This window comes from Capronia epimyces, assembly GCF_000585565.1.
Source record: "Capronia epimyces CBS 606.96 chromosome Unknown aczIQ-supercont1.3, whole genome shotgun sequence".
In the NCBI taxonomy this organism is placed as follows: Eukaryota; Fungi; Ascomycota; class Eurotiomycetes; order Chaetothyriales; family Herpotrichiellaceae; genus Capronia; species Capronia epimyces.
This window is the reverse complement of record NW_006912906.1, coordinates 589,147-613,220: the sequence shown is the minus strand read 5'-3', so window position 1 is coordinate 613,220 and position 24,074 is coordinate 589,147. Positions and strand designations below refer to the sequence as shown.

Sequence of the window (24,074 nt, the reverse complement as noted above, 5' to 3'; positions counted from 1 at the left end):
TACTAGAGCCTGTGGCGCCCAGTCATTCCCACTCAACAGACCCAGGAAGTCAAACATACATGGCGAAAGGCCAACTTAGCTCCATTAGCATTGGGGGGGACAGGATCCATCGCACTTGGACCATTATTGGCCCTTTGATCATGGCTTGATGGCGGCGGAAAGAGACTGTCCAGGAGATCGAGGCTAGCTGCAATGACCCAAAACGCCATGATGGCCATACCTGAGCTTCTGACCCAGTTAACATTATGGGGGATGGGCCCAGGTACGATCAAGCGTGCCAGCAAGGCAGAGCCACAACCCAGCTCGATGATGAGCATGGCAAAGTCCAAAGTGCAGAGTCCAGAACAGCTTGAAGGAACCTGGGACTCACGATCAGCACGCCCGATCATCCGCGGTAGCGCAGGTGATGGACGATTGGGCGCCAGCCCCAGCGCTGGTTGACAGTGGAAAGGTATGGTATGATAGGTCTCAATGCCTGGTACAGGAGACGTCCGCCGGTCGGAACCCTTCGCTTGGAAACTCGAGGGTCTGCCTCTGAAGGGTATAGTCGGGGACAGATCTGCGTCTAACAGTGTACGATCTTCCGCCCAATTGACGTATACGGCCCATGGAGGTCCCGTGCCATTTCTGCCAGGCACACAGGAAGTCGGAAGTCGGAAGTCCAGTGTCGTGACAATAACATTACTACTATGAGACTATTTCCTACTCCTACAAGCCGAGGGTGCCCGATCCGAGCATGAACTCTGGACCGACGAATCTGTCAACCTGGGTCGAGGCTGCGGTGGATGTATCCGTCCGTATACACATTGGTCGGTCTGGCTGCGCTGAAATCCTGGGATTCGGCCTGCTCGGTTGATGGCGGCTATGATCGATGTCTTGTTTGCATCCGATCTCTAGGATCAGTGTTGGGTTTGTCTGGCCCCTCCTCCGAAAGTCCGGATCGACCGACGGTCGTCTCTAGGGACATTACAGTCTCACCGTCCGCCGGGGGGATGTTGAGGCGCCAACGCTATTACTCAGGATGCATCCCGGAACCCCAATGGTGGCGCCCTCCACTTCTGGTGGCTCGACGTTTCTTGGGAGCGGCTATCGAAGTGAGGGTGCAAAAAGCGCTCCAGTCAGCTTGCTGCCGGTGGACCGGGCTGGCCTGTCAAGAGTCACCCCTTCGAAAGTACGTACCAGTAACGTACAGTACTGAGTACTCTCCATACGGTACGGAGTATGGCTACAGCACTCTGTATTCATCGGCCACACTCGATCACAGCCATCGCGGTCAGCTGCGCCACAGCCTGCAGGGATTCCATCCTCTATACAGAGTCGTCTGTACTCTGTATGTTTGCATCTATGCGGTGAGGGCCAAGCTATCTCTTTCGAGTTCGGCAGATGGCGTTCTGGCGCGAATGGCGTGGTCTTCCCTACTCCGTACAGAATGTTCGATTGGCCCCTATGCCACCCCACGTCATGAACAACCGTGCATTTTGACCGCACATCTTAGCCGGGGACTAGACTGTGCGACGCGTGGTCACTGAGCTTGACCTGGACAAGGAGGCCCTAACCAGCAACTTTTTGGCAGGCTTATTGGTGTGGTGTGGTGTGGTGTACTCCGTACTCCGCGGAGTGCACCAGTGATACTGTATCCCTACTTGTCCAAGTTTGAGGGTCATGTATGGTCAAGTCCTCGCATCCAACCCACCGACTTTGCAAGAAGTAACAGGAGGCAGATGAAGTGGTGTCAGTCGCGAAGCACTGGCCATCTTGCGTCGCTCGAGAATCAGCAAATCTGGGTCTTGGGTGAGAGGCTTCCGGGCACCCAAGTCGATCTTCCCTCGACCAGAAGACAGAAGACAGAAGACGGTTCCCACTTTGCCATAAGAGGGGCCAGCTCCAGAGTATCCGTATGTTGACACCTCCACCTCCACCTCCAGCTCCCAAGTCACTGTTAATAATAGCAACTGTGGTGTCTGTCTACATGCTATACCGCCTAAAGCATCTAGGCTCGCTCTTGAGGAGGAGACTTGTGGCTAGCTCAAATCCTCCTCCTCCAGCAGGATGAGGATGCGTCTGCGTCTGCGTCTGCGTACCAACATTAGGCTCTCTCCGATGTTCAGCTGAACAAGCCATGTGGTTCCATCTTCCACGTGGATCGCTTTTGATCCCGGACATGGTGATGCCGAAGTGAACGAATAATTACGAGTACGAAAATGCTTCGGAATGGACTGGTCCCTGGTGAATGTTTTTCCTGTTTCTCCTGCTTCGAGCGCCGGCGTCGCTTTAGGTGATGGGACATTAGCAGCTTTTCCTGCACACGAGACAATACGCAGTACAGCACAGACGTCAAATGTCAGACCACATGGACAACTAGAGGACAGGCCCGTCGCCTGGTTGTGATGGCTAGTGATGGCACTCCACTGACGACGCCGCTGACTTGTGCGAATGGTAGAATGACCATTGACCTTGTTTGTGGGATATCTCGATGGCCACGACCACCAGTGATCAATGTGCAAGTCACCATCAGGCTCTCCCACATGCGAGCAAGCCAGACAGGCTCCCACCACTGGCATGGCTGAACTTGAGTTGGCAACACCCTGAAGAATTGAGAACTTGAACGGATCAAGAAATAGGAAATGCAGGATGCCCAGCAGGGAGTGGAGATTCCCAAGTCCCTGCTGAGAGGAGTCTATCCACTATCCACTCTGAGGGCGCCGATACCTTCCCTCCAGGGCTGTTTTGGGGAGGGCGGCGCCCCCGAATCGCGCTTGGATTGATGATCAACAAGGTTTCGGAAGCCTCTTGTCTTAATTCCATTCTGCCATGGGGGGAGCCGGCGTCAACCAAAAGTCAGAATGCATTGCACGATGCGGTGGAGCTATTTTACCGAAAGATGTTGCGACCGGACCCAGACTTCTGCAATAGATCCAGGAATTAAGCCAGCGGAGCAAAATTGCCATGGTCACGGTGAGAGAGAGAGAGAAAGAGAGAGAAAGAGAGATCGATTCCCTTTTCAGTGGTGGGGAGGCTTTCCACGACCATCGACCCTCTCTGCATCGACCTGTTCATACATGGTTGATCCTTGACGTGCCAGGATCATCGATTCTTAGCTCTGTGTATCCGTACATGTATGCTTCCTTCATGGGCCACGGCTTCCAAGGACAATCTTGCTATTCCCCAGGACCTGTTCGGAGCTCAGCGATCCTGGGTTGGACCCGGTTTGGTGCATCAAGCCGACTCCAAGGCCCTCGCCAGTGCTGCGATCGTCATTGGCCGATGATGCACATATATCCCTGACCGATCAGCAGTGGTTGCAGCAGCGGTGTTGAAGCGGAAACACTTTCCATTGCTCCAGCGTGTGAGGGCGTTTGATCAGCACCCCGTGTTCATTTGCCTCAAGTGATGATGCTGAGAGAAAGTCAATAGCCCCTATTCCAACATCCAACGTCCAACATCCATCATCCATCACCCATCATCCAACATCCAACATCCATCATGCATTATCCATCATCTAACATCCAGCACCCACCAGCACCCAACATCCAATCCATCATCAATCCATCACTGGGGGCGGGCCTCCGGCAGTCCAATTTCCAATTTCTACTGGAACGGAAACTACTCCCTATCCGCCCCGTCGTCACTGACAGATGGAGTCATTCCATCACGTCCAAGTTCGACACCCGCGCTTAATCTTGGGCAGATCGGCCCAGACCTTGAAAGGCCCAAGCCTCCGCCCATCTCATTTAGAATTGATTGTACAGACAACTAGTATTTCATTCAGAAACGGTCCTCTGTTGGTTTTGGTCAGCTCTCGTTGACTTGACGCGTTGATGCGCACTCAAAGCGGTCGATCAGACCTCATTAGGAGTCATCACGGTTCCGTACGAGTAGCAGAAGGGAGAATCCAGATAGAGGAGCGTCGCGATCCTGGAGACAGCTGAGCTGTGCAAGAAGGCCTAAGCCCTTCACTATCACGCCTGTTCATGGCCCCCAGGTCTGGTTACTAGTTTCGAATGCGTAATGTGCCCATGTCCCCAGACATGGAACGGTGTGCCATCGACCCTAGGGACTCTAGCACGCAGAATACGAAGTACCTGAACTGCAATTCCTCCAGGTGCGCCGTGTTCGCGGCCGAATCCGAACAAGAGTAACAATGTTAGCCAGACAAGACAGTCCGTCCCAGTGCCCTAAGATGGCTAAGGTCGATGATAGATTCCCCGGGCGATGGCGATGGCGATGGCGATTTTACACTACGTACATACGAACTAACTGCCTAATAATTAGGTAGGTGGGATCTTGATCGGCCATTTGCCACACCGCAATCGCAGGGCCAGTGTACCGAAGGAGTCGGGTACCATTCCCCGGCAGCTTGCTTGTCGATCTTGGGCCCGAGGAAATTCCCATTCCCATTCCCATTCCCATCCTATTTCCGAGGCAGGCCTTAGCCGCTCCCCCATCACAGTATCCATATCTAGAGGCGGTTTGGGTTGGGTTGGGCTTCAGGTCCCTTACTTACGGCGAGAGGGTTGAGGGTCCTGGGTCCTGGGTCCTTATCCTCGGTCTCAGCAGGTAAGAACAGCTTTAGGGCCCTTATCCCAGGTCTCCAGGTCGAAGATCAGCTCCAGCTTCAGCATCTGCTTCAGCTTCAGGGCCAAAGCTAAAGCTTTCCCAAGCTTCGCAACCTAGCCTAAGCCCTGTGCCTGTGCCAGTCAGTTGGGCAAGGGCAAGGGCAAGGGCAAGACATATTGGACAAGCCGGTTGAGTTGCCTGTCGGCCGGCCACCCTGTCTGTCGGGCCTGACTCCCACTCCCCTCCCCGCTTTTCCTTTCCCGCCTATTTGTAAATGTCACGACTTTCTATGTGTATACGATATTAGTATCCATACGGAGTCTCCGTAGGTACCGTACACACATTTTTCTCCATATCCGTACAGTGTATCCGTACTCCGTACTCCGTACACACGTTTTCTCCCCTCCCAGCTGTGGGCCACGACGAAGACCATGTACCTGTGTCGTCACTCTAAGGACGAGTGGTGGTGGTGGTATGATGTTGATACGATCCATACTTCGGTTCTGCCTACTCCTTAGGTATCCCTCCAGCGCCTATCATTAGTTGATGGCTGGCTGGCCAGGTACGAGTACAGTAGGGTATTCCGGCGAATCCCCACTCACTGCCCGGACTATTGCCACAATGCCACCAAGATCGACAGTCGCAGTGGCAGTCGAGGTCACGTCTCAGGTCGCAAAAAGTCTGTCGAGTTCTAGACTTCGGTAGCCAGCTCCCCCCTTGCGGAGTCGCTCAGCCTCAGCTGGTAGATGTCGATCTTCCTCTGTTCGGGTTAAAAAGAAAGGCCTGAGCTACCGACAGTACTCGTATGAGTATGAGTATGAGTATGTCAAACTTGAAGATCGGCACACTACTGATCATCTACTAGTACGAGTACTACTAGCCCGTACGAGTACCAACTTGGTGGCGTTCCGATCTTGAGGGACTGCTTCGGAGTCCTGACAGATTGAAATGTTCGCGTTAACATAGAAGGCTACCGACAGTCTGCCAAAGATCGGCACACTACTGATCATCTGGCCCAACCCGTACCAACTTTGTGGCGTTCCGATCTTGAGGGACTGCTTCCGCTTCTGACAGATTGAAATGATTCGAGATCCGCCACACTCGGTAGTTACTCGTACTCGTACGGAGTAGTCGGTCTGGCTATTCAGCTCAGCTCAATTCGGGCATTGATCTTCACCGCTCGATTTCAGCAGCAAAGAGACAGTGGACACTGGACTCTGGATCGGTCACAATTTGCCTGCATCAACGACGTCGGGGGTTGGACAGGAACCCTGGATCCGTCACAATTTGCTTGCATCAGAGGGCTGAACAGGGACCCTGGCCCTGGCAAGATTCGAGACCGAGTCTACGGAGTATAGACTCTTAGGCGGAAATCTATCAACTCTATCAGGGCGGTGAGTTTCTGCTTGCAGACCGCCACTGCCACTACCACTGCATGCCTTTGGGAACTCATTGATCTGGGAATGTCATGCCATGGATCGTCCCCCTCTGTTTCCAAGCATGAAAATGCGGATCGATACCCTCTGTTTCCAAGCATGAAAGACCCTCCCAGACGTTTCTACGTGCACACTGTCATCTTCGTCACCCCAAGTTGTGGTCTTGCCATGCCAGTGACACCTCACCTCATCCCGTGGGTCCATGGCACCTTGCTGCCAGTGGTGAGAGAGGTGAGAGACGTGTTCGGACATTGTGCATCCCCTTTACAGAACCGCGTGCGAGTCCTGAGTGCTCTGATTCGCCGCATCATGTTCAATCTTGGAATATGGAATATGTGTTTCACCACCCACCACCGGAATCTCGACGGCCGTCCGGCGTCCACCTCCTATCCTACGTGACCTCGCGCTGCTTTTACTTCAGGCTAGCTCGCGTCCGGCTTAACTGTTAACGTCGGCTCAGGCTCAGCCTCGGCCGGGCTAGTTTATCCTGTTGACCTGTTGACCTGTTGACCTGTTGACCACGTTGGGGCGATGGCGATGGCCCAAAGCTCGTTTCTTCTAGATGGTTAAGTTTTGACGACTCGGAGGGCCTTAAAAGTACCAAGTTACTGGAAAAGGAAGAAGGAAGAGTCAAAAATAAGGGTAAGGGAAATAAGAATGAGACTGACCATACTAACCATCCATCATCTATCTACCTGATTGAAATGAGCTATACATGATACAGCCATGCCATCGAGCCCCCGACTCGACCAAATCTTTGACACGGCACGATAGCGAAGCGACCGAACTTGACGGAATCATGATGCGTCAACCATGATGCCCTCTCGTGCGAGGTCCTGTTTCAGCGGCGCCGACTCCTTAGCCGCCTTGTCTCTCTGTGTCGTGGCCGACGGCGTGGCGGGGCTGCGGCGACGCAAATTTCGGCACGTAATGACCGACCGGGTGGTAGCCGACCAAAAAAAGTATTCATATCGGAGCCTAGAGACGTGGACAGGATGCGCTGTGCGGGTGCGGCCTTTGTCAATCCAAACCATGAGCCTATGCCTTGACCGAGTCGTCAGTCCAGCTCACCTCTTTCAACCCTTCGAATCCCACGATCGTCCCGCTGGGGAACCTCCACAGCTCGCGAGAGTATCGTCCTGGCTGCGGCCCGGGGTCTTCTTGTCCTTGACCAGCAGGTACAAGGTCCGGTCCGCTGCAGACTGCGTTCCAGGCTGCGCTGGTCGTGGTCGTTCTTGTCATCGGCCTCGGTCCTCCGTCCTTCGTCGCAGGCCTACAAGTGTGAGCTGGGCATCACCATCACCTGCGCCTCTCCCGTGAACTCCTCGGCCCGGCCTGGCCTTCTTCAGCGACGAGGACGAGGTCTCGCACCATCTTATCTTCTCCAGCGACCCGGACTCGTCACCCACCAGTGCTTCTGCTTCGTCGTTCCAGCTCCCCTCCCCTCGGTGTAGGCATTGGCATTGTATTTCCCCATGTCGTGTCGCGAGCCGCGGCCCCTCCTCGCTCCCCACGCCTTAGGCCTGCTGCGCCACTGCTCAAACGCCGGAACCGGCGTGTCGCGTCTGTAGTCGAAATATAACGTGAATAGTCGCCGCGTCTGGGATCGAAATATTGCGTGAATGGCAGGTGGCAGGACCAGCCACTCATTCCTTTCAGCCGCCGCCGCCGCTGGTCGAGGTCATGTGCTGTTTCGAACGGATACAGATGCGGGTCAGGGGTGATGAGAGGTGGCCGCGAGACGACCACGACCACGACCACGACCACGACCACGACCACGACCACGACCACGACCACGACCACGCCGGCTTTGATGCCGTAGATGGGTCGAGGGGCCCCTTAGCCTTCGTGGAGACAACTGTGTGATGGGAGGGGCCCTTAGGCTCCGACCGTGGCTTTCGCCGTCGCCGTCGCCGTCGCTGTCGATGCGTGCCGTCGGGGGGACAAAGACAGAGCCTTCAGTGGGAGGACGAGCAATCCGACAAAGCTCCTCTTTCGAGCAGTCGTCTCGTCGCATACGGGTACGGCTACGGCTACGGCTACGGGTGGCACGGCCCTGATATCCCGAGTACGAGTACGTCGGCGATGACGATGAGGTTGGCACCTCTCGAACGAGGAGACATGATCAATAACAAAATGCTCCTCTCTCCCTCTCTCTCTCTCTCTGGAACCGATGCGCACCTGCGGGCTTGCAATCGGATTGTTCATTTCGTGCAATGTTTCAATGCTTTGAGGTTGTGGCACATTACGAGAGGACGAGAGAGCACCTTTGGCACCTCAATCATCCATATTTGGCCACCACCCACCACGCCGTTGTTCAAATCTTCCCTTCCGGCGATCCAAGGACTGTGAGTCTGAGTCTGATGCCACAGTGACAGTGCCATAGTCCTCATCGACACGACACAGGTGAGCCCTGCATCCTACCAGTATGTTTGTGGACACTGTCCAGCTTTCAGCGCTGCCACTGCCACTGCCACGTCTATTTCACGAACATCGAACATCCTGGATATACGAAACCCACCGTCACCTATACCCTGGTGAGGGTCCGTCGGAACGTCTGAACCCTACCTACCTATAGCGTGGCTGAGAATCTTACCTTCAGAGCCTCTGGACGACGAGCAATCCGACAAAGCTCCAGCTCCTCTTTCTACTTTGGTGGTAGACTACAAGAGCCAAGGGAGTGGGAGTACAGGTGGTATGTGGTGGCGCAAATGGAAACAGACGAACGGGTGACAAAACTCCTCTTTCTACTTTGGTTGCTTGAGAATCCGCTCCGCAAAACACGCCATACGAACAATGGGAGGCGCTCCCTCAACCTGGGAAAGCCCAGTATAGATAGATCGACTTCTCTCGCATCTCCAAACCATATTCAGGCGGGTTGCTTGAGAACTTTCCCAAGCTGGGTGCTAATGCTTGCACGAAATCCAAATCCATTTACCAGAGCCAATCCATCAATCTGGCGAGAGAATCAAACGTCAGCAGTTGCATTGTATTAATAGGGGTTTTAACAAGTGTAATAGGAGCATACAGAGCCTAACACATGAGGAGCTAGCATACCTTTCATATCGCGTCTCGGGCGGTTTGACCGACAAGGTGGCCTCGTGCTTCTCGACCTCGGCCATGCCGGTGCTGAAGTCCATGTCGACAGCCTTGATGAAGCTGGTCCGTTTGACTATCTTCCACCCAAGATAGACGACCAGGAAGAAGACGATGGTGAAGTAGGCGGTGAAGAAGTTTTGGAAATTCCAGTACCCGTGAATGAAGACTCCGTAGCCGTTGGTCAACAGGATGAGGCCGACGCCGCCCAACGCGACGTAGTTGCCCCAGGGCGTGAAGCGACTACGGAATGGCAGGGCGGTGTTAGCGTCGATGCCCTGGGCGCGTAGGCCGGCGTGGAACCGCAGGTTGGCCACTAGCATCATGATATAGGCGATCATGATGGCCGTCGAGCCCAAGTTGATGAACCAGTTGAATACTTTCGCCGAGGCCGTGTTACAAGTCATGAAGGCTAAACAGGCCACCGCGATTGACAAGATCAATGCCGGCAGGGGAACTCCGCTTGCGGTGGTCTTGCCAAAGATTTTGGGGGCGCGGCCGTGTTTGGCCAGTCCAAACACCGTCCTGGAGGCCTGAAACAACAGGCAGTTGGTGCAGCTCCAGGCGCTGGTGATGACGACGGCGTTGACGAGGTCCGGCAAAAAGGGGATCTCGAGGCGCTTCATGGCGATGACAAACGGTGACTTGGCCACGCCCGTTCCGTTCGCGATGGCCGACAGCATAGACGGGTCATTGTAGGGGACAAGCATCCCCACGGCAAAGACCGACAAGATGAAAAAGAAGATGAGGCGATAAATGACCCGTCGCACTGCCTTGGGGATGTTCCGTCGTGGATTCGTGGCTTCGGGGGCGCAGTTGGCGATGAAGTCAGGCCCTCCGATCGAGAAGGCGGCGGTGTTGAAGACGCCCCAGATGGCCAGGAAACGGCCGAGAGAGCCGGTTGTGTAGGCTTCATTGAACGCGCCGGGGTTCTTCCAGTACCGGAAACCGATACGGTCGTGATGAGGGTTCCCGCCGAGGACGACGATAAAGGTGAAGAGGAGGAAGCCGAAGATGAGGAAGATCTTGAAAATGGACGCGTAGAACTCAACCTCGCCAAAGTACTTGACCGCCATGCAGTTGAGGGCAAACACCACGACCAGGGTGACAGCGACCCATACACCCGGATTGATGTCGGGAAACCAGTACGACCAGAGCCCTGTCAGGGCGGTGCAGTCGGCGGCGGTGAAGATCATCATGGAGTACGCGTAGACCCAGCCCATGGCGACACCGGCGCTTTCGTCCACAAAACGTCCAATGTGCGTCGCAAAGGATCCCGGGACGGGTAGGAAGGCAGACATCTCTCCCATGGCGTGGGCCACGATTAGGAGAAAGACGCACCAAATAATGTATCCGATCAGGAGACCGCCCGGACCGGCGGAAGCCAGTACGCTGGATGTTCCCACAAAGAGACCGGTGCCGATGACGCCTGAGATGGCGAGCAGCTGGATGTGATGGGATTGGAGACCTCGGTGCGTGCCATACTCGGATAGCTCGTCGGCTCTCGGTACATCACGTACCACCCCGTCCTCGACTGAGACGTATGCCAGCGTCGCAACACCCTGAAAAAAGTCGGTCAAAACCACAACAACCAAAGTTCGGATTCCATGCTTTTTCTGGTCGCTTGCTTACCTTTTCAGAGCCTAGCCTGTCAGAGGTCTTTGGGGCAGAGGACTCGACTGCTTCAGAGACTTTCCCTCTAAAGGAAGCCATGCTGGTAACGACAAAGAGGCACAAGCCGAGGAAAAGTTTCTGGGGAATTCGTCTCGACGCAATCACTCAGCAGAGAGATGTGCGTGGGGGGAAGAAGAGGCCAAAGGAGGATGCGAGCAGCCTTTTAATCCTTTTCTTCCGTAGCGAGCACTCTGCAAGGCTGATATGGGACGGGATGGGAATTTGCCAGGGGTGGAGCCGTTGAGAGAGTGCTATAAGTATATACAGCCAAGCCAGACACGCCAGGGCAAGTGATATCTTATATTCCCCACCGACCATGAGTTATGAGTACTCGTACGAACTTACCAGGCCAAGGTGGCAGGCATTCTCGAGCCATAATCGCCACATCGATTGGAGGCCGGCGTAGATAAGTCGATTTGAAGCTGGTTGATGAATGCGAGAGGATGCGTTCCGGGGGCGTTTCGGGAGTTCTCACACGAACATTCTAACACTGAACATGCTGAATCCAGAGATGGCGGACCAATGATTGACTAAGTTAAATGACGGCCGGACCCAGGGAATATCATGGGTTGATAAGAGCGAAGTCAAAACCCACCGAGAACGGGCCCCTAAGGTCATAATCGGGATGGGGCTGCCGTGACTGGGGAAAGCCTTGTCGATAAGGGATCCGTGTTACGACTTAGCCTCGCGTTCACGACCCTCGAGTCAAATTAGACTCGTTTGCTAACATCGGACTGGTCGACCCGGCGGACTTGTTCGCCCGCTAACAAATTCCCTTTGACTGATGGCCGTGATCAATGTTGGGAAGGCCATCTTGTAACCAGAGCCACTCAAACAACTCGTAGATATCTGTGCTGATTCATTGCAATTGTTTTTCCGTCGTTCGTCGGCTTCAACGACAATATCATCTGTAGGATATCGCCTCGGTGGCGTGAGGTGTGTTCGACTTCTCTTTGACAAACCTCAACACGTGCAGTCTCGTTACGGGGTCGAGACGTCGATGGAATTTTTTCACGTGCTGGCTCAGCTGCCATTCTGTTATAAAGATTTATTGTGATTCTTTGACGATTATTCTCGTACTGTGTCAAAAGAACAAGGAGTCTTCAATCATGATGGAAGAAACAATATTGCTCGTCCTGGGGTGGTGGACCAAATCCGGCTTGACACCATGGCTACTATTGGCAGTCGCTTTCACCATATTGGGCTTGTCAAGGTCGAGAACAAGGCCCACTGGCAGCAAAGGAAAAGCATTGGAGGCATCAGGTCGTATGTGAATCTCAATTGTGCAAGCCAGCCTTGTTGCCTAGAAGTTGCTGACGATTGAATGGTCGATTTCAAAAGAAGGAAATTCCGTCATCACGAACGAGTGGCGGTATCCTCCTGTGACCGCGAACAAGTCTTTCAACTTGGAGACTACGCCGCCACCGGCTTTCCGTGCCTTTCGATATTCGTACAAGCGACATGTAATCGATGTCAAGAAACTCGATCTGGATGAATGGATTCCTCTCGACAACGAGTTTCCTCGCTACCACGCAGCCAAGGTCGCCAGGCTGGCGGACCGGGGTGACAAGATCGTCGGCACCCTGCCTTGTGCGACGGATGCGGCAAGGGAACTCTGTCAAGACCTAGCGGAATATCTGTCTGCTCGGTATCCCCAGGTGTATCATGTCACCCGCTCTGCATCGGACAAGGACGGTTGGGATGGACAAGGGTCCATAAGTCGTGTTGAGATGCCGAGCCTCGGTGCCTCATATGATCTTGTCAACGATGACAACATGACGGTGGCTGGTTTGCTGCAACCGACTGACTTGAATATCTTGACCAAACTACCCGATGGCCAGTATCAACTCAGCGCCGTCATGTTCGGCATCGGCGGTGGCCAAAGACTGAAAGACAAATTAGGCAGGTGCCTGGCCGATTTGCATTTCGGTGGTCAAGTGCCGCACTTCAAGGAACAGCTTCAAGCGCCCCTCGATCGATTCTTGTCCAAGTTAAAGGTGGACAGCCCGATTGTGAGACATACCACCGCTCTCTCCATCCACGACGAGTTGCATTGGCCAGAAATAACCATGGGGCCAGAAGACGACTGGGATCCAGTGATCAGGGGTCCAGCAGTTGGCTCCAAAGGTGCCGCCACGTTTAAACCTCCACAACCAGTTTCCGATATTTCCAGCATCTGGTTTCGTCAAGAACGGCAAACGCTTCGCAGGCTTCCCAAGTCTGGCGCAATTGTTTGGTCTGTTCATACCTATATCACTCCCATAACTTCCATCCTCGACGAGCCGGGAATCCCGGGAAGGCTTGCCTCCCTTATAAGGAGCTGGGACGATGAACTCGCAGCGTAAGTCGATATTCGCTAAACAGTTGTTTGAGACAAGAATTGACCACTTGTTCAATAGACACAAAGGGCGAGACCTTTATGCCGGCGTCTTGCTTCCACATCTGGATGCTCTGCATTTAGAACAGGTCAAGGCCGGTGTGTGTGAGGATGAGCCGATGGCGTTGCCCAACTTCCCGTTTTAAGCAGTTCGGACGCTTCAGCGCTATGGGGAGTCGAGTCATGGAGGCACGGTCTGCATGGGCAGAAACGGAACCTTGAATCAAGCGAGGCTGATCCTTTTGCCGTGACAGATAGCTATATCACTCCAGCACAACTCTCTGGAGGAGAGGGTCTGCAGGTCTCGTTGCTTCCAAACATCCACGACCACCTGACGGACATCTTTGACGTTGCGCAATTGCCTTCTTTTCTCCAGAGCCTCGAGTCTCTCCAGGACTAGGGCGCGATGCTCGTCTTGGCAGCTCTGTACCCCCAGGGTGCCAACGATATACAAGGGCCATAGAAGTGCATTGGCTGAGACTGGCACTTTGCGTAGCAGGTTGAGCATAGAAGCCGTGAGTCGGATAATCTGGGGATGTTCAGGAGTTGCTCGGTCGATCCGCGCATAGAAGTATATCAGAGCGGCTAGACGTTTGACTTCTGCAATTATTTCCAATCGGTGGAGACGGTTCGGTTCTGAGAATGGAGACAGGCTCGATGTTGGTGATGGACAGCTTTCAGACTGTGACAAATATTTCGATGGAAGCCATTGCTCAATCTGATGCAGGCGCCTTTCAATCCCGTCTCTTTGCCCGGTATCGTAAAAAGCATGCTCAGCATTCCGATTAGATCCCTCCCTTGGATGTCGTTCCGCATCGGAGATTGCATTGGCCAGATTGGTTGTTGCCATGATCAAATTCAACAGCTCCTTGGAGCACCCCGTAAGCCCGTTGATATGGTTATGGTCATCGCTGACGGGGAGACGCCAGTCTTGTTTTCTGGGATCGATCCAGGAAGTTCGAGCCAGAGCGTCGTGAGCTGCGAAATATAGATGTACGAAGTCGCAAAGGTCGTCTAGTTCGGCTGATCGAGCACTGTATCTGTGGTCTGACGAGAGGAGCACCTGGGCACATGCCGAATGAACCATCCAAGTGTCGGCAGCGTCGTTAGATATCTGTAAAATCACCCAGGTCAACCCAGCCCTGTGTGTTTTGGGGAAATATGCCTAGTGAACTTCACTTACCTCGACAAAACACAACATGACGACCGATGCGAGAAGCTGCTCGAACGATGTCGTATCCCGACTCAAGCCAGTCATGAAGTTGTCTAGTTCGCTTCGCACCAGCCCCAGGGTTTTGGCTCGGTACATCCAGGCCTCTTTCTCGAAACGACGGTCGCTGAGTAGTCGTAGTTGGTTTGCGGAAGCACAGAGGAGAGCCTGCATGAGTGGTCCAGAAGGCGCTGACAGCGCAATGGGTAGGATGAGCCGAACGTAGGGGTTGTCGTTGTGAGCCAGGTGACACTGTGGACCAATAGACCGGCGGAAATAATCCAACAGATATTTCTGAGAATAGCGGATTGGTGTGTCAGACAAAGAACGACATACTGGATCCGGGCTGTGCATCTGACGAGCAAGGGTATCCAGATTCCACGAGGCATGGTCGTCAGACATTGACATGACCGAGGACGGTGGTGCGGGATGGTGGGAGCGAAATTCGAAGCCCCTTGTCCGGGCCGGCATCACAACAGAATGTGATGCTGGCGAAGAGGAGACGCTGGCTTGATCGGCAACAAACTCTTGGAGAAGAATTCCCGGGGTGGCAGACGATTCCACGTCCTTGACGGATGTATTGAGAAACATCCAATCCTCGATGTTGGGGGTGGACGATTCCGGCAAGCGATAAGCTATGAGCGGCAGTTTGGCTTGCGCGGCGTCTTGCAACCAGGTGAAATTTGCTTCATAACTACAGCATAATCTCCCTCTCGTACAGGGTTTGCAGACTGGCCGCTCACCCGTACATTTGATCTTGCGTCTGCGGCATGACCAGCACCCGGAGCCCAAGCGGGACCCTCGATAGCGCATTTAGGAGGAGATGATATAACAAGGAAGTGTTCCGGAGGTCACATTTGATCTGCTCATCAGATCACTAGAATATAGAATTGAAAGATGAGGATGGGAAAAGGTGGTGGGTGTGTGATAAGTTTCGAGGAATCCACGATTTGACGTTTGATAAACCTCGACGGAGTACTGGCGTCACCCTGCTCCGTCGTATAGAGAGCACATACTCCACCGTAGATTAGGCAACTATCCGTATAGGCGGGTGCCGGATAACCCTAACCCTAACCCTAACCCTAACCCTACATGCTCAGTCATGTGCAGGAGCATCTCAGGTTGAAGCAGCGAGGCTCAGGATATCTGTTCTGGATTGCGCTCGAACTGAATAAATGAATGAATCAATGAATCAACCATCTTGAAAGTCTAATCTGGGTGTGTATGTGTATATGTATGTGTGTGACCACGGTTCGGTTCGGTCCTGTCCTATGCTATGCTATGCATACTATGCTATCATATCATATCATGTCGTGGCGTGTCGATTCGTCTCCAGTCCAGTCCAGTCCAGTCCTGTCCTGTCCACCATGATAGGAATGTAAAGGACAGGTGACTATGACCGTGACCGTGACCATGACAGTGACATAGACTGATCAATCAATCAATCTTGGACGAGGAAAACAAAAACAAACACCCTCCCCCAAAAAAAGATCGGTGCTGTGCTGCGCTGTTGTGCACTACTCTGGTCACCCTGACCTGATCGGAACTGACCTGACCTGACCTGGCCTCCTTAACCGCCGTTACCGCGCCAGCCCCATCGTTGAGCCTCTAAATGTACATGTCACATGTCGCAATGTCAGTCATGCTGTACGGTAGTTAGGTCGTTGTCCTTAATTGACACGCTGGGAATGGGATGATTCCTTGTCCATGGCGGATCGTAATGGCATATCCAATCAATCAGACCACGGGACAGCGTCTGTCCCTTGGCCATTGCCCAACCCCTATTTTCTTCTCTTCTCTCTCTGCCTCGATTTTGATCACTTCTCTCCCAGAGGCAGAGCCGGGGCTAGACGTGGATGCTCTGATACATACTACTCCTTGATTCCGACCCTGATGATCACGCCAATCTCGAGCGCCTTGGCTTCCCGGATGGCGCAGCTGAGGCAGGTTCGGCCCACGCGCGCAATGATGGCGTTCCGGCCCTTCTCCGCACACCAGGCCCGCACCAGGATATCCTTCTCCCAGAGCTGCGGGTCGGGATCACACGACTCGTGACTGTGACCGTGACCGTGACCGTGACCGTGACTGTGATGGTGGTTGAAACTGTAACTGTGGCTATGACCGGAATATCCACTGGTGGAATGCTGTAGCGGTGACGCCAATTCAGCACTAGGACCAGGACATGCGTCGGTGCATAGCTCAGCGCTCGCCGGGGGTGAAGATGGTGAGGCGGCCAGGGGAGCCGGAGGATTCGGGCTGGGACTATGTTCGCTCGTGGACTGGCTCGGAGGAACAGCCTGATCGTGTCCATGTGCTTTCGCCGGCAGGGCGTCTCGCGCATCTACCACCCAGACTTCCTTCTGACCTGCGGCACCTGAGGCCGGAGGATCAACGTGATTGTCGATCAAGTCCATGAGAGTCTTGGTCACAAACTTGTATGTCTTATGGAGCGGATGCGCGGGAATATGTTCGGCAGGTCTGTGGTGTGGGTGTTGATGCTGGTGTTCGTGGTGCTCATGGCCCGCGTCCGAGGTGGCTGATTTGAATGTCGCGTGGCCGTGTGGGAGCCGGCAAGGGTAGGCGTTGACAAAGTACACAGCGCGGTCGAGACCGTAGCGGACCTGTTTCGAGATGGGCCGGTCGGGACTACGGGGGTCGATAATTTTCAGATGAAACTGGGCCCACGCGGCCAAGGGATGATCGGGACTCGACTGGGTGTCGTTGGTGGTGGACAGATGCAGTTTGATCTCGCTGACCTTGACCTCCGGCACGGTTTCGTTATCCAGCGTATGGTCCGTCACCATGCTGAATTCCGCGCCCATGATGTTTCCCTTGCCGTAACCCAACGGGGACGACTCCGAGGCGATTTTGTCCCCGTCAAAGATCCGGGGTCGGGGCCGGCTAGTGGGCACCGGCCATGTCTTGATCTTGATCCAGCGGTTTGGAACCGGTTCAGACGTCGCTTCGCTCAAGGGGACGCAATTGGGCAGATGGATCCAGCCCATGCCTTCCTTGGACCCGCGCAACGGAGCCATGACACGGCCGACAATGCTGGACTTGGTCCACCAAGACGAACCGTTGAGGATGAAGCCGGCACTCCAGAGAGGGAGTCCTCTTGTTCCCAGATCTCGAAGGGTCGAAGGGTCAGTGTCGTTCTCCAACAGCATCGCCATCAGGAGATCGCAGCTCGATTTGCCCGGCAGGATCAGGCCTGAGAGCCAAGTGTGTGACAGCCAACCTCCAATGGTGCTGGAGGTTGCGGGGTGCAGGTTGACGCAGAATTTCCCCAGCGGTGGGATGATCTGGCCAGGCTGAGGGCCGGTTATGTGCTCTGCGTCGGTGCAGGACATGAGGTCCAGAAGGAACTTCTCTCGCTCCTCGGGGTTGTCTGGAGAGAGTTTCTGCTCCAGCCGTTGCTGAACTTCAACCCATCGTGGCCAGCCGATATTGTGCGCAAACCGGATGAGCCCGTCCAGCATGAGTCGCGGCTGACGCGGCAGGATGGCCAAGTCACAGTCATCGAGCGTCGTCTCTGATTTGTCCTCGTCCAGGCTCAACACATGGCGTAGACCGCCGAGGAAACCACCGTGGCGCTCGGGAGAGCTGACTTTGCTCAACTGGGTCACCTGCGGGGATAGCGAGGGTGATCGCTTTTCGACTTTCTTGACATAGCACAGTATCAGAAATCTCCGTGCCGCCACCAGATCCCAGTCGACCTTGAGATTGCGGAGTTTGTTGAAATGGTGGATCTCGTCGCTGCTGAGCTCAAAATCGTCGGAGTGCAGGGCAATACCCAGGCGCAGCGCCGCGTCCAGGCGGATGACCAACTCGACGGCAAGGAGCAGTTGGATCAGGAGCCATTTCCGTTCGGGATCAATCCACATCGTCCCTGTGCTGTGGTCATGCCGTGTCGTCCGACGGTGCAGGATTTTGCCGAAGCGCAGCCTTGCTTCAGGCACACTCAAATCAAGCCACGCCCCGGGCGTGGTGAGTACCTTGACCAACGCCTCAATCTGGACCTTCAATCCCGACTTGAGGTGTTTGGCGTCGGAGTTGAGCTTGCGCGGTGGGTAGAGCACTTCATTGAAGAGATGATTGTGAAGCTCTTCCGTCTGCATCGAGTCCAGAACCGTAGATTTCCACCCGCTTTTGGCCATTTCATCTCGCCAGCGGCAGATCTGTTCCAATCTCGCTGCTAGGTCGTTCATGCTGATGTTCCTCACTCCCACAGTTTTCCAGGCATGGGGACCGCCGTGGACTAGTCTCGCCCGGTCTTGCTCCGGTGCATGCTTTCCGACCTTGGCATTCATATCATCGTTGTCCTTGCCGATGGCGAGTGATTTGAAGGCTTCAAATGTTGCCATGCCCGGGAGAGGAAGATCAATGTCGACGTCTTTACCATGTTCTTTGACCTTGTCGTCCTGGATCCCATCCGCGACGGGCCGTTCGAGAAAGTACCTCAATCCCACGGTGCCAGGCTCTCGTCCATCCATACCCAGCATATTGGGCCTCTCGAAAATCCCCAGCTCAAACATGGGCTGCTTGCTGGCATCGACACCCTCCTTCTTCACAGGTGGTGCCATGCCTGGTTTCCAATTGACTTCGTCCGGGATTGGCAGGTGGGCATGCAAGGTGGACAACGCAAAGCTTTCATGACGAAGGTATCGCCGGTCCTGAAGATCGGCGATCTCGAGTTCAGTGTCCCAAGGAAAGAAAGCCTGAGGAAAGTATCGACCGCGTTGGCCCTTTTCCAGCGTGAATTGTGGCGCCCCGGAGAACAGATGATGAATGTCTGCTTTGCTAAGGCCACTTGAATGGCGGGGTTGGTGGTGTGTGGACGTAGTAGAATGAGAGGGATGGAGATGGACGGGATGAGCTGGATGAGCTGGATGGGTGGACGATGCAGCTTGGCTCGCGTGGACGACTGGGACGGCTGTAGTACTTCCTGTGGTTGCGGAGACCTGCTCATGAGCAACAGTCGGCGGAGACGAGATCACATCTCGGTTCTCTGGATTTGCCCTGGAAGCGTGGTGAGCCGCTTTCAGCGACAGCTCATCGACGACGGGTTCGACAGTCTTATCACCCGTTTCTTGCGGTCGGAAAGTCTCGCGGGGGTGAGGGTGAGGCTATTGCATTTCTTCAGCCGGATTCAAACAACACCCACAGCTAGACAGCTAGTCGGTCACCTACCTCTACATGTACTGCAGGAGCCTGATCGTTTTCTTTGCGAGCCGGTGGTTGCTGGGTCCGACTGATCGACCTGCTGAGACGGCGGAGCAAGGATGGCTTCTCCCCATCTTGCCCTCGGTCTGCCGAGACGGTGACGGTCTTGTCTAGATCGGAGCCTCGCGCCTCTTGATCGATGGACTTGTTTGAATTCCTCCGCGTCAGGAGATTCATCGCGACTGTGATGGCTCAGCCGAGAGAGATCTCATCTACCGAATATCCCGGGCCACTCCGGGTGGGTCCGATATCAGAGCAAGCGAGGAAGAGAGGAAGCTCCAGGTCAGGTACGAGGTGCTGATGCTGATGCTTCCAACGGATGGAAATCGTCCCCGCTGCTGTTGTTGCAGATGGTGAATGTGTCTCGTGATATCGATGAGGAGGATGGTGGCATTCTCCGGCAGGTGGCAGGTGGCAGGTGGTGGGTGGTGGGTGGTGGGTAGTAGTGGGTGAGGTCCAGGATCCCAGGATAGGCTCATGGCGGAAAGCAAAATCGATAATCAATTCAATTATCGACCGCTCATCATCCCACCAACCGCTAACCAGCCAACCGCCGCAGGTTGTGCACGTGATGCGGAGCCCACAGCCCAAGAGCACATGTCAGCCACCCACTCGTCACGTGGAGGCCCCAGGAGGTGGCAGGTTTACGGAGTACGGTTTACGGATACATTTAATTACCATGCATGTTGTGGGCGTCTACAGACACCGCTTGTAAGTACTTGTCGCGGGATATAGACAGACGCTCCTGTTCTCCTGATGTCCTTCCCGACCAAAGCATGAAGCCTGATGCAAGACGCCTCTATCTGATCGAACTGTGCAATCTTCATCCAGCCGGAGTGTCAAAAGAGTCCCACCCGGCGTCCTAATGCATGCTCGTAAATATGTCGTAGCTCATACCGTTGGTAGTCCACACTACCTGGCAGTCTCTGTGATTAAACTTAGATTCATGAAGTCATTAAACGTCATTTCTGATCCGCTCGAGTTCAAGTCCAGCTGTGAATGTCTGCTCAGTCATTCTCCTTTTCTTCGTTCACAATCGAACTATTCCGCTTCGGTCCCAGAGGCGCAGAAGTCGGTCTCAGAGGTGTAGAAGCACTCCGTCGACGGCGATTGCGTTGCAACTGCGTGTCCAAGTCGTTGGGCGGCGTACCTAGATCAGAGCCCACAGGCCCATTTCTGGATGGGGCTCTCAAGCTTAACGCCCGGTGTTTCCCGGGGACATCCTGGATACTGTCGATGCTCATTCTTGAGCGCATAGGGTTCATGCCTTGGTCCGCCCCCATCTCCTGGAAGTCCCTGGTACTCCAACTGGTACGGTGCGGTCTTGCGCCGTAGGGCAAGGTCGACACACTAGTTCGAGATCGTACGGATTGTGCCCTAGAAATGGAGACACGTGGTGATAGGTAACGCTCATTGTCTGGGGTTTCATCTTCGATCTTGGGCTGCCTGCGCACGGCCGATACTGTAAAGTAGGGTTCCTTGGGAACTTCTGGCTCCGGAGGTGGTGGAGGGGGAGGAGGTTTGGGACGATCTGTAGCCTTTTGATCAACATGCGCAAAATAACGCGTCCGCGGTCCTAGCCACGACTGGGGTTTGATCGTCTCGCGGTATCGAGTGATGGACATGTAACTCGAGATGGCTCCCAGAACGATGGCAATCATCAGGCAGATGGTCAGAAGCCCGTGAATGACGATAATGACCACTCCTATCACAGTTGTCAGGATCCGGCCTAGGCCAAATCGAGCATCAAAGGCCGAAGATAATGCCACGGTGACGACCTTGCTGAAGCCCAAAAGATATACCATCAGCAAGTTGAGCCGGTTGCTTTCAAAAGGCCTCATCAAGACAATGGCCACCAGTGCAATGGTTTCCCAGGCCAACAGACCGAACACCTGGGTCAAGGCGTGGCCTGCAGCACCACCGTAAAAGGCCGCCCTGACCAGTTCGTACAGCAGCCAGGCTGAAAAGAACCACCATTTGCTCCGGCGAAACCGAGCAGCCAGCCATCCGAACTTGATCATGTAGTTTTCATCATCATGAACATGCACCCGACCTGAATCCAAATCTGGCAGATGCCTCTGTAGCCATGTCGGTTGCCTGACCGTCTCTCGCGCATCTTGCCCGTTGCCACCGGCCGTTTTCTGGCCGAGTCTGTACCACGTCGTGCGAGGCATCTTTTCGGCCCCATCGGACTCGCCGCTCGCCTGCTCGGCATCTTCTGGTAATGCCGGAGTTTTGGTCCTATACCACAGAGCATATGCGGCGATCCCAAACATGCCGATAAGAAAGATTGCAAATACAACTGCGGCAACGGCTTTCACACCCGGTGCTCCACCTAGCGTGAATTGGAACATGGTCAAGAACATCATCATGAAGAATGCAATGTAGCAGGTTCGCAAAACCGCCAGGCCGGAAAACCACAGCCAATGTTGTCGAAAGTAGCCCAGCCGGCCTGTCTTGATGAGTCGCATCGCCGCTAAACCTTCAAACGTCCACTTGACCAGGGCAACGGCGGCTAAAAGGCAGGCAAAGAGAATGAGGAACCACAGGAGTCCAGTCAGGAATGCATTCGAGGCTGGTATGTTCAACTCAGCCAACGTCCCGGCAAACCCAGAAAAGTTTCCGGGCAATGGCAAACCGGGAAGCACCGGCGTGCCATGCCAAGCTGAAGCCATAGTAGAATTGATTGCCGGGCTTCTCTTGAGTACATGCTCCAGCTCCGAAGGTCGGAAGGTGGTGCCTGTTCCTTCGTATGGTTCAAACAAGATCGGGGCCGCCCGCCTGTAGATCTGCGAGATTTGATAGCCGCCACCGAGTCCAACTGCGTTTTCACCACTCGGAGCCGCGCCAACCATACTGATATTACCTCGATTTCCCCCAATAAACTGGTTAATGGAGTTCTGCATCTTTTGATTGTATATTATCCCAGCTGACCATGCGTAGTTGCTCCAGAACGCAACAAGAACACTTGGCCAGTTCATCGACAGGCCACCGGTGAAGAAGATGTGCTGATAGACGGAGAACACCACGAGCATCGATATCGAATGAGCATAATGTTTGCGAGTCTCGGGAACGGTCTGTCCATACATGGTAACCGCAGTCGAAGAAATCAAGGCCACGATGGTGAACACACCAAGTATACTCGCAACGGCCGACGGGTGTGAGAATGTCGAGCCATTTGTGACAACGGCGGAGAAGCAAGCGATCTGAGACTGAGTTGAATTGGCAAAGATTCGAAGAATGGCCTCCCCCTCGAAATCCGGGATGGTGAGCGCAATTGATGGGATGTTGGCCACGTCTGCTTGCGACACGGGAATGATGCCATTGGCCGTGATTGGTATTGAAGAGTTCAGCGGACATAGACTGTCAATGTTGGCATTGCACGGGTTGAAGGTCAAATTAAAACGAGACTCCCCGTAAGCAAAGACACCAATATAGACTATTTCCTCGAGTAAGCAGATGTCAGCACCAATACACGTAGACTGTCTTACGCATCAAGCTCTGGTTTGTCAACGCAGAATTCCCCTCCAGGTGAAATAGGACGGTCATGTTGTCTTTATAGTACGCAGCGTCGAAGCGAGTGACGTTGATGAGAGAGTCGCCTTGGCAGTCACCGAAGTTTTGAGTGTATAAGGAAGGCTTCCGAGCGTCGTCCAACCATACTGTGCCACTGTTGCCCGTATATTGTATCCATCTCGTCACTGCTGCGGCGGTGGGAACATTGAGCCCGAGAAATGCCAACAGCACTGACCATATGGCCAACCAGGATGACCAGGGCTGAGAACGCACAGCGGCCATGGTTCCAAAGGGCTGGCACCACGCTCACCGGTTCGACTGGTTTAGAGAGCTGGTAGAACGTGCAGGGAAGAGCTGCACTGCAGGGGGCTGGGGGCTTGATATACTCGAGCCAGCCTCTCGGATTAAAGATTATTTGCGGATTGTATGACGAACCGGCAACGGTTCCGTTTTCATTCTATCCTAGCTTCGTATTTCGAAGTTTTCGAGGTGTAGAGACGGCATGGAGGGCAGTCGAAGTTGGGCTGCAGAGTAGGTAGTATCGGCTCGAGGTCTGAGGTCTGAGGTCTGAAGTCTGAGGTCTGAAGTCTGAGGAACTGCGGCAGGTGGAGGGTGCGACGGAGACAGCATCCAGCTGTGCAGGAAGAGGTTGGGTGATGTTGGAGAGGGTGAATGTCTGTCTGCAGGGCTTCCACAGCAGCAAAAGAGTGACAGAGGCACCGAGAAGAGAGCGGGAAGTGGGAGCGGTCGTAACGAGGGTATGGATCGTGTCGCTAAGGTACAGTAGGAACAGTATCCGTACCTTGGGAGTGTCTTCCGGGGCAGTAGCGATAAGTGATGCCAACGGCGCCTAGTTGGTGAGGCTACGATACTAGTTCGCTCACTACGGAGGAGACGATTCTGTACCGGGACTTCTGCCACTACGAACAAATAGGCCAGATATCATATCTAGGATTGATTTGTTTGACCTTCAATGGTGACTATT

At 54.2% G+C, this 24,074-nt stretch overlaps 5 protein-coding genes across 5 annotated transcripts; 1 reads left to right on the top strand and 4 right to left on the bottom strand.

The window, feature by feature from the left end:
- Positions 1-8,927: 8,927 nt before the first annotated feature.
- Positions 8,928-10,802, bottom strand: A1O3_03476 (uncharacterized protein; the record flags this gene model as incomplete). Its single annotated transcript, XM_007733614.1, has 3 exons — positions 8,928-8,949; positions 9,051-10,651; positions 10,722-10,802. 3 exons carry the CDS (start codon positions 10,800-10,802, stop codon positions 8,928-8,930), a joined length of 1,704 nt encoding a protein of 567 aa, XP_007731804.1.
- Positions 10,803-11,931: 1,129 nt separating this feature from the next.
- Positions 11,932-13,286, top strand: A1O3_03475 (uncharacterized protein; the record flags this gene model as incomplete). The annotated part of the gene is made up of 3 exons (XM_007733613.1): positions 11,932-12,033; positions 12,071-13,104; positions 13,163-13,286. 3 exons carry the CDS (start codon positions 11,932-11,934, stop codon positions 13,284-13,286), a joined length of 1,260 nt encoding a protein of 419 aa, XP_007731803.1.
- A 77-nt stretch (positions 13,287-13,363) lies between these two features.
- A1O3_03474 (uncharacterized protein) lies at positions 13,364-15,122 on the bottom strand (the record flags this gene model as incomplete). Its single annotated transcript, XM_007733612.1, has 3 exons — positions 13,364-14,254; positions 14,324-15,044; positions 15,094-15,122. The coding sequence occupies 3 exons, from the start codon at positions 15,120-15,122 to the stop codon at positions 13,364-13,366; spliced, it is 1,641 nt and encodes a 546-aa protein (XP_007731802.1).
- Positions 15,123-16,221: 1,099 nt separating this feature from the next.
- A1O3_03473 (uncharacterized protein) lies at positions 16,222-19,750 on the bottom strand (the record flags this gene model as incomplete). Its single annotated transcript, XM_007733611.1, has 2 exons — positions 16,222-19,476; positions 19,541-19,750. The coding sequence occupies 2 exons, from the start codon at positions 19,748-19,750 to the stop codon at positions 16,222-16,224; spliced, it is 3,465 nt and encodes a 1,154-aa protein (XP_007731801.1).
- An 830-nt stretch (positions 19,751-20,580) lies between these two features.
- A1O3_03472 (uncharacterized protein) lies at positions 20,581-23,371 on the bottom strand (the record flags this gene model as incomplete). The annotated part of the gene is made up of 2 exons (XM_007733610.1): positions 20,581-23,012; positions 23,065-23,371. The coding sequence occupies 2 exons, from the start codon at positions 23,369-23,371 to the stop codon at positions 20,581-20,583; spliced, it is 2,739 nt and encodes a 912-aa protein (XP_007731800.1).
- Positions 23,372-24,074: the final 703 nt, after the last annotated feature.